Genomic DNA, 13,659 nt, shown 5'->3' with positions numbered 1-13,659 from the left:
CTCCCTCTCTACCTCCCTCTCTACCTCCATCAGAACACAACCTCCCTCTCTACCTCCCTCTCTACCTCCATCAGAACACAACCTCCCTCTCTACCTCCATCAGAACACAACCTCCCTCTCTACCTCCCTCTCTACCTCCACCAGAACACAACCTCCCTCTCTACCTCCTCCCTCCACCAGAAAACAACCTCCCTCTCTACCTCCCTCAGAACACAACCTCCCTCTCTACCTCCCTCTCTACCTCCACCAGAACACAACCTCCCTCTCTACCTCCCTCTCTACCTCCACCAGTACACTACCTCCCTCTCTACCTCCCTCTCTACCTCCACCAGTACACTACCTCCCTCTCTACCTCAACCAGAACACAACCTCCCTCTCTACCTCCCTCTCTACCTCCACCATAACACAACCTCCCTCTCTACCTCCCTCTCTACCTCCACCAGAACACAACCTCCCTCTCTACCTCCCTCTCTACCTCCTCCCTCCACCAGAACACAACTTGCCTATTATGTACTTACTTGCCTATTATTCTGTAGTGCACATGCACTCAATGCATTATTTGTACATGCTTGTGCAAACATAGTCTAGACATCCTCTCTGTCTCTATCTGGGCTATCCAGGTCAGATGAATCTTTTAAGATGGAGAGAGAGAGAGAGGGGAGAGAGAGAGAGAGAGAGAGTGAAAGACAAGAGAGACAGAGAGAGAGCACAAGAGGGAGAGAGAGGGCAGAAGAGGGAGGGAGAACAGAAGAGGGAGAGAGAGAGAGAGCAGGAGAGATGGCAGAAGAGAGAACATTTTATGAGTCTCGTGGTCAACACGATAACCCAGTTTTTGAAAAAGAGGAAGGATAAAAATCACCCCTGTAGTTCACCCAACACTCTTCACACTAGCCTAGGTATCACAATCTCTACCCATACAGTTAGGCCTAGCACACAGGCCAAGACTATCCATGTCATGTGACTAGGTGACTACCCATGGCTATACAGTACATGACTATACATTCTCTTCTTCTTTCGTGTGTCATCATCAGATGTCCAGCTCAGTAGCGTATAGCCACGCCCTCGTCTCAGGTCCCACATCGAAGAGGCCAGCCTCCGAGGGTGGTTTATACAGGGGACAGGCGGTGATTATGTGCTCAGCTGTCTGCTCCGGCTCCCCACACTCACACGTTGCTCCGTCTGCCAGGCCCCACTTCCTCATTGTTGCTCTGTAGCGTCCGACCCCAGTTCGCAGGCGGTTCAGCAGGGTCCATTTCCGGCGCGGCAGTTCCTCTCCTTGAATACCGCCTCCCGGGTCCTGGATGTAACGGTGGATGCGTGTAGGCCCGGCCGACTCCCACTCCTGCTTCCAGGCTGCCGCCAGCCATGCGTCTGTAGACTGGTCCTCAGGGATGGACCTGAGCAGATCTTGTGCCGCCTTGTTGTACGGGTGGCGGGACTTGAGTCTATGGGGGGGCAGTGGCATTGTGGTGGTGTTGTGCAAGATATGCCAGACATTGATACATACTGTATGACTATCCATGGATACATATGACTATACATGGATACATATGACTATCCATGGATACAAATGACTATACATGGATACATATGACTATACATGGTTACATATGACTATACATGGATACATATGACTATCCATGGATACATATGACTATACATGGATACATATGACTATCCATGGATACATATGACTATACATGGATACATATGACTATCCATGGATACATATGACTATCCATGGATACATATGACTATCCATGGATACATATGACTATACATGGATACATATGACCTCCATGTCATGTGAAGATCTGTACATGGTGCTGGATTGGCTCTTGGTCACAACAAGGCAGATGTTGTTCAGTTGTTGCTGAGCTGGCATTTGAAACGTTGCCGCCTGGTTAATCTAATGACCACGAGTGAATGTTTTCTGAAGGTTGGAAAACACTGGAATCCTGATTCTTCTCCAGCAGACTTATGACCATGAGATCATGTTTCTCTCTTCCTCCAAAATGTTTGTTGTTCCCTAATAAGGAAGTTGTCAGGCTTGGCATAATTCGGGGATCAAGTTACTTGGGATTTTGTTTTTTGTTTGTTGCTTTTTATGCCCAGTGATGTTTGATCCTCTATGTTGTATGTAAACACACACACATACACGCAAAAATGCACAGTCACATATTAGATCACCTTAGCGTTAGGTTGAGGCAAAGTCTTGAGTTTAGAGTTTAGCACATTAACGTTAGCTATGGGTGGTTTAGCATTAGCGTTAGCTAGGAAAGTGTAGCCATGGTCTAGGTCAGTATACTATTCAGGGCTATACTCCATTATACCGCCCTGCCAGGGACCATTCATCACGCCATAGACTTATTTTCACTTGGTCTACAGTACATTACCACATCTAAAGACATTATTTCATTACTCATCGAAGTGAGGCCTACATATTAAAAATGTTAGATATGTGCTGAATGTTCCTCTCCAGATGTTAGGCTAGTGTGGGATGCTGGCTTCATTCACAGGGTCAAGATGTTAGTTACGGCTAGCCTGGGAACGGTAACATTCACAGGGTCAAGATGTGTTAGTTACGGCTAGCCTGGGAACAGTAACATTCAGAGGGTCGAGATGTGTTGGTTTTGGTTAGCCAGGGAACAGTAAAATTCAGAGGAGCCTGGGAACGGTAACATTCAGAGGGTCGGTTGTGTTAGTTACGGCTAGCCTGGGAACAGTAACATTCAGAGAGTGGAGATGTATTGGTTTTGGTTAGCCAGGGAATGGCACTGTACAGAGTGGTCTAATCTTTCTGATCACTGATAGTGTGTGTACAAGACATGTGAAAAGGGCCAGGAAGGATGTGAGATTGCAGAGATATTGTCAGATGACACACACACACACACACACACACACACACACACATAGACACACACACACACACACACACACACACACACACACACACACACTTACTCCTAAGTACCGCCCACACGTACCACAGAAGAGTTCGATTTTTGGTGGAGTAACTGGTAGTGGTGTTTATGAGAGCTGGTCATGTGCGTTCACAACTCAGATGATGCATCTTCGATCCCGGTGTGGGCGAGTTACGGGAGGAAGCGATACTGACGAGTGACGCACGAACACCTGTTAGGTACTTCTTACATACTGTAAGGACTGTTAATGCTCCAGCGATTCCCCCATAGGAGTAAGTGGTCCTCTGAGGTCATAACTCAGAAAATACCCCTTTTTTGCACCTGGTTGTTATTTTTCAAACTGATTTGGGGTATTTATTTCAGACATGAGCTTGTTTGTGTGTGTGTTTGTATGTGTGTGTGTATTTTTGTTGGAATGTGAGTGTCTGTGTTTGAGTGTGTGTGTGTGTGTGTGTGTAGTGTGTGTGTGTGTGTGTGTGTGTTTAGTGTGTTTTAGGCCTTTCTGATTTGTGAGATCAGATCCTGGAGGTTCATTAGATTTTTACTGCAGCCAAATAAACCGAAGCATCTTTCAGTAGGAGCAGGATGAGGACCCCCCAGTCAGATGTGGCCTAGATAACTGTTAATGTTGCCAGAAACACTACACGGCGTCTTATGGTGAACATCTGGCAGGCTAACACCCCTACCGGTTGCCCGGGCCTAGCTGGACCCACCCTCAGCCTGGCGTTACTGCCCACCTGACTGCATCACTGACTGGGCGTCTCTCTACCCGTTCCCCAGGCTCAGCTGGAGGCCCAGAGGGCCACCCAGGACTTCCAGAGGGCCACGGAGGTGCTGCGGGCCGCCAAGGAGACCATCGCTCTGGCAGAGCAGCGGCTGTTGGAGGAGGACAGCCGGCAGTTTGACTCCGCCTGGCAGGAGATGCTCAACCACGCCACCCAGAGGGTACGCTCGGCATGGCAGCGCCAGTCTGGGGGGTTAGAGTTAGAATCTGTCCCGTGTTATGATTCCAAGTTTATTTTTTGGTACTTTTTTACATTTTTTGAAGCATTTTATAACACACTGAACATGAGTTTATAATACAGTGGATGATATATATACAGGAGTATTTGGTGTTCGACCCAGTATTGTACAGTTTCATTTACAATGAGTTTGTGTTAGCCCAATTTAGCCCAACACTCTTCTCCCTGTCGTTCTGCAGTCTTAGACTAGTCATACGCTCCATTCTGAATATGCTGCCAACAATATCCAACCATTGATTCAGGATAGGAGTGACTCCAAGTTTAGAAGGAACTCGGGTTTTAGATCAAGGCTCCATGTTAGACTGCAGGCCTACATTATACCTAGATGTTTGTTATCCATATAGACGAAAAAGCAGCAAGAGAACTTCTTCAAAAGGGGGTTACAACAGAGATACATGGTACTGAGCCTGATTCTGGGACCTGATTGGCTGTTGCAGGTGATGGAGGCGGAGAATACTAAGACGAGGAGCGAGCTGGTGCACAAGGAGACGGCAGCCAAGTACACGGCGGCCATGGGGCGCATGAAACAGCTGGAGAAGAAACTCAAACGCACCATCAGCAAGTCCAAGTGAGTCCACCATGACCTTCTGTGACCTCTAAGTGAACGCACTACGCTTGTCTCAGTTCCTGTTGTTCACTCTTCCATGGTAATTTCTCTCATATGTTCGTGAGGCTAGACAGCAGCAGATTTGAATAACGTTGAAAAGGACTGTTACCGTCAATAAGCTCAGGGGCTTTAAAGAGGAACTCCAGATCACGCTACTTCTACATGATGTTTCTCACAACAGGAACATTAACTCATATGGGTGTACGTACAACATTTCATGTGGTTGTATGCGACGTATGTACTGTATGTAGTATGTAGTTTTCTCAGGAGGGTGGCTGGTGTCTTCCTTAGAGACCAGGTGAGAAGTTCAGTCATCTGGGAGAGACTCGGAGTAGAGCCGCTGCTCCTTTGCGTTGAAAGGAGCCAGTTGAGGTGGTTCGGGCATCTAGTGATCATGTCTTGGTGTAACGTTACCTTCTTCCTCATTGACAGTGGACAGAGAAGAACATATAGCTCAATACTTTGCTAGAATAGAATAGCATAGAATAAAGTAGAATTGAATCGGTAGTCTTAAAGACTCAACTCATCAAAGGAAGCGTTTTGTATTGTTGAGTGTTTAGGACGTAGCTCGCTAGCCAGGCTTTCTCCGCATTGCCTCTGCTCCCAGATAGCAAGTGGATGTGTAGTGATTCTGGGCCATATATGGGCCGGAACTAAGCCACAAGGGCCAGATCTGGCCTGTATATGGCCCAGATCCGCTTGCTATCTGGGCTGCGTCTTAACCCTTCATACACGGTTTGCTCCTCCCACCGTGGTTGCCACGGTGACTTGTACCGTCATCTGCTTCGTCTCTGATCTTTCTTCTCCTCGTCCTCTCTTCCACAGACCCTATTTTGAATTGAAGGCAAAGTTCTACCTGCAGCTGGAGGTATGTCAACACTATAATGTGTGGATTTATAGTTTGATTGGTTTTATGGGCAGTGAAAGGTCATGAAGATCTGATATTCTGTGGTGACCGAGGACTCTGATTCGCTTTTATACCAGGCCAATCACATTTGACTTTGAACGTATTGGCATATATAATCGCAGCATTATCTAAAGCAGTCGTGTGTGTGCGTGCATGCACGTATGCGTTTGTGTGTGTGCATGTGTGTGTGTGTGTGTGTGTGTGCAGCAATGCACCTATAACACTAACTTTGTGCTCCCTGCCTGCCTCTCCACAGCACCTGAAGAAGAACGTGGATGACCTGCAGGTCAAGCTGTCGCAGGCCAAAGGGGAATATAAAACCGCCCTGAGGAACCTGGAGATGATCTCCGACGAGATCCACCAGCGCAGACGCAGCTCCGCCATGGGGCCCCGGGGCCGTGGCGTGGGCGCCGAGGGCCACAGCGACGCCGGGGACGACATCGCCAACTTCAAGATGGAGTCGGACGGTATATCCAGTAAGTATGGAGAGAGCATGACCTAGCTGTTTTAGGATCAGCTCTCTTTCACAAGATTTTTTACACACACACACACACGCACACACACACACACACACACACACACACACACACACACACACACACACACACTGTACAGACTACCTCTTGTTGACTCTGTTCTTGGAATCCCTCGTAAACCTAATTACAGACTCAGTGGATGATTGATGTTCTCGGTTTCAAAGTAATCAGCGTTAGCTTCTAGTGCTCTTACTACATTTCAGAGACAAATATATGTCCTTCAAAGAAGTCCAATTACGTTTCCGTGCATTCCAAGGAAATATCCATATCATTGAATTGCAGGGGCCAAATGGCTACCCAAGACAATGCTTTCAGTGTTCCCCATACTTAGCTGTGGTGGCTTACACACACACACACACACACACACACACACACACACACACACACACACACACACACACACACACACACACACACTCCTTATCTCTGGTCTGGCTAGCTAGCTCAGTGATTATACAGTAGCTACAGTAGCTTTTTTTCTTCTTCTTTTTTTTAAAGAGCTTTTTGTTGATTAATAATTTTTGTTTTCTCTTGTTTTGTACCTTTCTGACACATTTTCTGTTGCTTTTAATCTTAGCACTTTGAGATTTTACTGAAATGTAAATGTAATGCATTACAAATAAAATTTATTATTATTATTATTATTATTATTATTTAGCTAAACTGACTCAAATCAACAAAATCTCACAACTGTAAAAAACTTCTAGGATCTGTCTACTACACTAGCTGCTTGTTGTCCTAACACTAGTTGCTTGTTAGCCCAACGCTGTCATGTAAGCTAGATAGATCAGACACTTCTCGCCTTGTCACCCCCCTCTGGACCTCACCCTCTGCGCCCACCACAGCTACGCTCCTGTGGGAAACGCTGGCCTTTCTTTCAAGAAAGAAATCATTGTTTTTTGTTTTTTCCCCCCACATTGCAAAGCAGTTTGTGTGTCTTCCATACAGTTGATCTACTAGGATTAGAGTTCGCCCTAATCCAAGAGTTTGATGGGATTTAGGCCAAACGGCGAACAGCCATTGTGTCACTGATCGACTTCCCTTGTGCTCATAATTATGGGATGTAATGGGTAATGTTACCATAGCAACTAGAGGCAGACATGCCTCATGGTTGGCAACAACAGTTGTTCAACGCCTCCTCCCTCTCCCCCCCCCCCCCCCCTCTCTCTCGTTCCAGTGGCGTCGGAGTCCTTCGAGGACGAGACGTGCTGCAGCGCCATGTCGGAGGAGGACTCTGAGAGCCTTGGCTCCTCCCCCTGCAGCCTTGGCTCCTCCCCCTGCAGCCCCCAGGACCTCCTCTCTCCCGGCCTCTTCAGCGGCGGCGGCCACTCCTCCTCCTCCTCGTCCTCCTCCTCCCCTGCCCCCTCCTCCCGGCCCGGCAGCCTGGACCTGGCCGGCCCCGTCTCGCTGTCGGACTTGGGCCTCATCTGGCCCGTGCTGGGACCTCGCAGCGAGTGCAGCGGGGCGTCCTCTCCCGAGTGTGACCTGGAGAGAGGTGTGTGTGTGTGCGCGTGTGTGTGCGTGTGTGTGTGTGTGTGGATGGATGGCATAGGAGATCTTCAGGATGTGTGTGTGTGTCATGTGAATGTGTGAACATGAAAAGAGATGTACTGTATGGTATGTGTGGTGTGTGTGTGTGTGTGTATCTATTTGTAGTAAGACATATGTATCATCCTGTGCCTTCCTGACTTGCACCTGCCCCCAAGGAGTGTCTTATTTATCACACACACAGCTAGCTTTGAGCTAGCTTAGCACTTACTGTAGCACTGTACCTTTTATCACACAGACAGCTAGCTTCGAGCTAGCTTAGCACTTACTGTAGCACTGTACCTTTTATCACACAGACAGCTAGCTTTGAGCTAGCTTAGCACTTACTGTAGCACTGTACCTTTTATCACACGGACAGCTAGCTTAGAGCTAGCTTAGCACTTACTATAGCACTGTACCTTTTATCACACGGACAGCTAGCTTCGAGCTAGCTATATCGTACTTAGTACTGGCTGTCCCTCTGGGGGATACATCCCCATCTCCACTGGGTCCCTTAGAGCCTTTGGAAACTTCTGGAAGTAGGTCACCACAATTCCCTCAAATATGGTGAAAAACCCGGGTGATTGTGTGTGTGTGTGAGAGAGAGACTTTGAAACTTCTATGATGGATGTCTTGCTCATACTGGCCTCTGTGTGTGTTGCCTAGGTGACAGGGCTGAGGGCGCGGAAGGCACGCTAGACAATTCGCTCAACAACAACAACAACCTCGCCACCAACGCACCCAGCGGCAACACCAGGAAGACCGCCGGCCTCGAGGGCCGGTTCAGCTTCCTGAACCTCCGGCGCTCGCACGTCGACAGCGCCAAGAACGCCGAGCGCGACCGCAAAAGCTGCTCCCAGACGACCAGCCCCGGCCAGACCGCGGCCTCGGCTGACGGGGTGTGAGGGAGGAAGGGGGAGTTCGCTTGATCTGGCACCCGCTCACCCCCCACTCACACCCATCCCCCTCCCTAATCACCCATAGAACTGCTGTGCGCGCTAACGTCACTAAGGTCACTAGCTAGCACGTTAAAAACACACCCCCATGAGCTCCTGACTGACTGGCTCAATGTATATACAGCTCATATGGATCCTTCTCAAGGCATCAGGACTCTATGGAGCGTTGTCGCAAGGGTTACAGATCCTTCCTGTCTGAAAGACCTTTTCACTTTTGACCTCATCTGGGTCCTCTAAGAGTGCGGTTGGATTAGACAGGTCATTCATGCACAAAGGCTGGTATGCTGAAGGTGGGGTATGGGGGGGGGGGGATTTTGTGTTTTTGTATTAACTGTGATTCTCTCTCTAAAGGGAACTGCACATACTGTAGATTCTAGATAAGCCTTTCTCTTGGTGTGAGAATACATGTGTATGTGAACTATTATCTTTAAATGAGGGTTATTCATAAAACACAGTGCCTCGGAAAATTGAACATGTTTTATTGCCACACAGGAAAAAAAAGTCAACGTCATGAATTGGCAGCAATACCTTTTGTATTATCATGTTGGGCAAATAGCATGCATACGGCTAAGATGATTTTAAAAAACACTTTCTCGCAAACTGTAGGTGTTGAATTCACTATTGAGGTGACAATTATGAATAACCCTCAATGGCCGCTGTGATTCTACTCTGCTATATTCTCCAGTGGATATGTGAGGCTATGTCTGCTATGTAATCCTGTATGACATACTGATGCTATGGCATTCTGGGTAACATCCAGTACAAATACCTCTGCTTCTGGTTTTGGAGACCAAAACATCACCAAAATCTGGCTAGCATCTCCACAAACAAGCATGTGATTACAACGATCCTCACATCGTCAACACACAAAACAAGAACTGGACATATTTTAACTTCTATTGCACTGATAGGATTATGTCTGAATTTAGACGTTGAGCCTGGGATGGAACAGACTGATAAGGAATAAACGAGAATGGGCTCCATTATACTTCTCCTCCTCTCCCTCCCTCCATCCAACCTCTTCTCCTCCTCTCCCTCCCTCCATCCAACTCTCCTCATCCCTTCTCCCTCCCTATTGCTCATCAGTGCCACAGAAATAGACTTCAGAAGTCAGATAGCCACATAGCTTGATAGCATGCCCCGAATCCCTTCTAACACCATCCATCCCTCCCTCCATCCCTCCCTCCCTCCCTCCCTCCCTCCATCCCTCCCTCCCTCCATCCAGTTGAGGCGCCCCCATCTCCCTATGGATACTTGGAAATGGGGATTATTTAAGAATGGCATTTCAACCGCCCAAAATGTCTCTACCTTAACAGTTCTGGAACTTTCAACTGAGTTTGATGATAGGTTTGTCTTAGACTGAGTGAGGAGGAAGGTGGAACCGAATGACTGAATCCACTGAAGCCGGATGGTATTATGGGATGGAGCGCTGGGATGGCTGATAAGACTTGGCTGCTGTTTTAGTTGTCAGACCCACATCGGCCATCAAAGCCTGTAGTAGAGTGTTTGAGAGGCCTGGGATGCGTCCACATACTGTTAGGTGGTTTACTATCCTCGACTCCTTTTGCTTTGTGCCCACTGATGTCAGCACCTCTAAGACAATGGAAGGATGCTTCCTCTGTTTAGGAAGCATTGATATTATGAATTCATGATCAAGTTAAAAAAGTTCTGGGACAAAGGCAAACGTTTCGAATGTCAGTGGTCACAAAGAGGAAGAGATTAGGAAAATAAGCTTTTGGAAGTAACATTGTGCGATCTCTCTGCAGTATAATGTATGTGTACAAATGTAATGTTATATATCGGTGTGTGTGTGTGTGTATCTCGGTCACGCTTTGGGATCTTTCCGTCGTCTCCACAGCGTGCCTGTTTTTCCAGATATGAGTCAAATAAAATAATGTTCACTGCACTTTCCCGATCTCGCTCATTCACCGCCCGTCACCAATGATAATTCTCCGAAATGTTATTGTGATAAGGAAACTACGGATACCTGTCCAAAATATTTCCCTGTCTGGTCTGTCTGCCTTGATGGCTCTTTGAGTTCTCCCCTGTCTATCCCCATCCCTCCTTCTTTCTCTCTCTTTACTTCCCTGTCTATCTCCATCCCTCCATCTCTCAGTTCATCTTAGTTTTTGATCTATGATTCCCGGTAGAGTCCGTGATTGGCTGCAGGGGAGCTGGCTGAGAGCAGACCTAATCAAGATCCAATTTGTGTATTTTCCGGGATATCATGCATTTCACATACTTTCTCAAAACATTCTGTAGGCATATAGAAGCTGCGTGTTTAATGGATGTTGCGGGATAGCCAAGCACATATTAGAACATCTGGGCCAAGTCCCTCATATCCAAGGCCCCGTGCGTCATGGCCTACTATAATCCAGCTATATCAGTGCCTGTATCGAGGTCTTGTAGGGGTCCATGGACGGGTTTCATGTGATTCGATAATTATAGCTACAAACATGATGATTCGGCAAATCAATAATCTAACTTGCTGCCGTATCCGTATCGGTTCACCACGGATCTTTCAAACGTAAAGATCCTTTCCAGTAATCCAAACTCCATATCCAATTCCTGTTTTGATTTTTGTTTGATCATTGACTCACACGAACAGACTAATTCCGATTCCGATTTCAGAACGATTAAACTGTAAAACAAGAACTTCTGCGTAAGGATTGTTGACATAAACCCATTCTTAAGTGTCATATTCAAGTCTCGTCATAATATGGGAGCTATAGGCTAACGTGCGGGAATGGATGAAGGACTTAAAACAAATTGATAATAAGGACTGTATTGGAACATTTTGACAGAATTAGATTATTGAATAGAGAATATTATTTAAAAAAGAAAAGGGCAGGAGTTCTGGGGAGCCTATACCCACGCCCTAGCGGCATATCTCAATAAAGACTTTTTAACTTTTGGCAGTTGCTTTATTTTGAACGAGAGAATATTATTATAATATTAACGCCAAATCCAGGATAGGCCTACTCGTGAAGGCGCCTGCGTTGTTATGAACCAGACCTGGAGTAGTGAAAAAGGTGACGACATACAAAACTAAAACCCTCTAGATTCACTGAAACTACCATGGTTAGCATAAAAAAGGTGACTGTAGCCAAAAGGTGACAAGTTTGCAGGTCCGTTGAACGGAACGCTGCTCGGTTGCTAGAATAAGCCAGCTAATTTAGGCAACAAAACCTTTATTGAGATATGCCGCTATGCGCGTGGGTGGGCTCCCCAGCTCAGTCTTGTTGTTCCGATCATGGTTTAATTTGCAATAGCACCTTCATCACACTGAAAGTGCCAATCAAGTGATTTACAGTGATTTTAGAAAGTAGTTTTGTCAAAAGAGCCTCGCAAACCGTGACGTCACAGAGCGCCCTTGTGACGTGGGCCAGGAGGAGTATAAAAGCCAGAGAGCGACAGAGGACGGGCAGCCAGAGAGAGACAGAGGAAGAGCAGCCAGAGAGCGACAGAGGAACAGCAGCCAGAGAGCGACAGAGGAACAGCAGCCAGAGAGAGAGAGAGGGGGACGTCTTCCTCTCTTTCCCTGACTCTCTCGTGGGCTAGAGAGTGAGAGAGAGGAGAAGGAGGTATCATCTCGACATCTCCTCCCCCCCCTTCTCTGTCTCACTGAGAGAGATTCAGTGAGAGAGTCCTCCTCTCTTTCGCTGAGTCTCTCTCAGTGAGCCAGAGAGGGGGGGAGGGGAGATGTCAAGGTGGTATCTCCTTCTCCTCTCTCTCTCTCTCTGGACCACTGAGAGAGAGTCAGGAAGAGAGAGGGAGATATCCTCTTCTCTCTCTCTCCTCTTCCATGGCTCGGAGGAGGAGGCGGTGGTGGTGGCAAATTTAAAAATAAATAAAAACCGATTTTAATCATAAAAACTGATTCTGATTCTCATTGTAAGCTATAGTGTTGTTATTAAGATATCCATGTTAGCATATAGGAGTACTGTTACTATAGTTACTGTTAGCACTTCAGACTTAGGGGCTGGGCAGCCTCAGCCCTCCACCTCTGACCAGTGCTCCACCTCTGACCAGACCTCCACCTCTGACCAGTGCTCCACCTCTGACCAGACCTCCACCTCAGCCCTCCACCTCTGACCGCTGACCAGACCTCCACCTCTGACCAGCCCTCCACCTCTGACCGCTGACCAGACCTCCACCTCTGACCAGCCCTCCACCTCTGACCAGCCCTCCACCTCTGACCAGACCTCCACCTGACCAGACCTCCACCTCAGCCCTCCACCTCTGACCGCTGACCAGACCTCCACCTCTGACCAGACCTCCACCTCTGACCAGCGCTCCACCTCTGACCAGACCTCCACCTGACCAGACCTCCACCTCTGACCAGACCTTAAAAATAAATAAAAACCGATTTTAATCATAAAAACTGATTCTGATTCTCATTGTAAGCTATAGTGTTATTAAGATATCCATGTTAGCTTATAGGAGTATTGTTACTATAGTTACTGTTAGCACTTCAGACTTAGGGGCTGGGCAGCCTCTGACCTCCACCTCCACCAGACCTCCACCTCCACCTCTGACCAGACCTCCACCTCCACCTCTGACCAGCGCTCCACCTCTGACCAGACCTCCACCTCTGACCAGACCTCCACCTCCACCTCTGACCAGACCTCCACCTCCATCTCTGACCAAATGTTAACGGTACAGTCGAGCTCTTTGAGTGTGATCTTTACTAGCCTGCTTTGTCTTGTCAAAGGAAAGGAAGCTGAGCCGGAATCCACAGACGTCACCTACCGCGAGATCGAGGCATTGCGCGAGATCGGAATCAGTTAAACCTGGCTACACCCAGGTTCTGTGCAGAGAGGGTCCGTCTGGACGCTGTTACTGGGAGGTGGAATGGAGTGGTCACACTGTTGACATTGCAGTCTCGTATAAAATCATCAATAGAAAAGACAAAACCTATTTTGGTGGAAATAACAAGTCTTGGATGTTGCGGTGCTCTGGTGACGGTTACAGTTTCTACCATGATAAAGTTGAGACTAAAGTATCAGGCACTCGATCCTCTAAAATAGGAGTGTATCTGGATCACAAGGCAGGTTCTCTGTCCTTCTACAATGTCTCTGACACACTGACCCTCCTCTACAGAGTCCAGACCACATTCACCCAGCCACTCTATCCTGGGTTTCTGCCTTGGAATTGGGGTAGTAGTGCAGAGATTAGTA

The 13,659-nt window shown here is 47.5% G+C and overlaps 1 protein-coding gene across 1 annotated transcript in view; it reads left to right on the top strand.

Moving 5' to 3' along the window:
• The window catches only part of sh3bp5b (SH3-domain binding protein 5b (BTK-associated)), a gene marked incomplete at both ends in the record, with an annotated part of 23,564 nt that extends 15,136 nt beyond the window's left edge, over nt 1-8,428 (top strand). The window contains 6 exons of the mRNA XM_084442022.1: nt 3,705-3,869; nt 4,384-4,514; nt 5,379-5,421; nt 5,717-5,936; nt 7,174-7,491; nt 8,190-8,428. Of these exons, the coding sequence (XP_084298148.1) occupies nt 3,705-3,869; nt 4,384-4,514; nt 5,379-5,421; nt 5,717-5,936; nt 7,174-7,491; nt 8,190-8,428 (1,116 nt within the window). The remainder of the gene's footprint in view (nt 1-3,704; nt 3,870-4,383; nt 4,515-5,378; nt 5,422-5,716; nt 5,937-7,173; nt 7,492-8,189) is intronic.
• Between the last annotated feature and the right edge of the window lie 5,231 nt (nt 8,429-13,659).

The sequence above is a fragment of the Borostomias antarcticus genome (assembly GCF_949987555.1).
Source record: "Borostomias antarcticus genome assembly, chromosome: 8".
Taxonomy (NCBI): Eukaryota; Metazoa; Chordata; class Actinopteri; order Stomiiformes; family Stomiidae; genus Borostomias; species Borostomias antarcticus.
The sequence above is the reverse complement of the archived record's forward strand: the minus strand, read 5'-3'. Positions and strand labels throughout refer to the sequence as shown.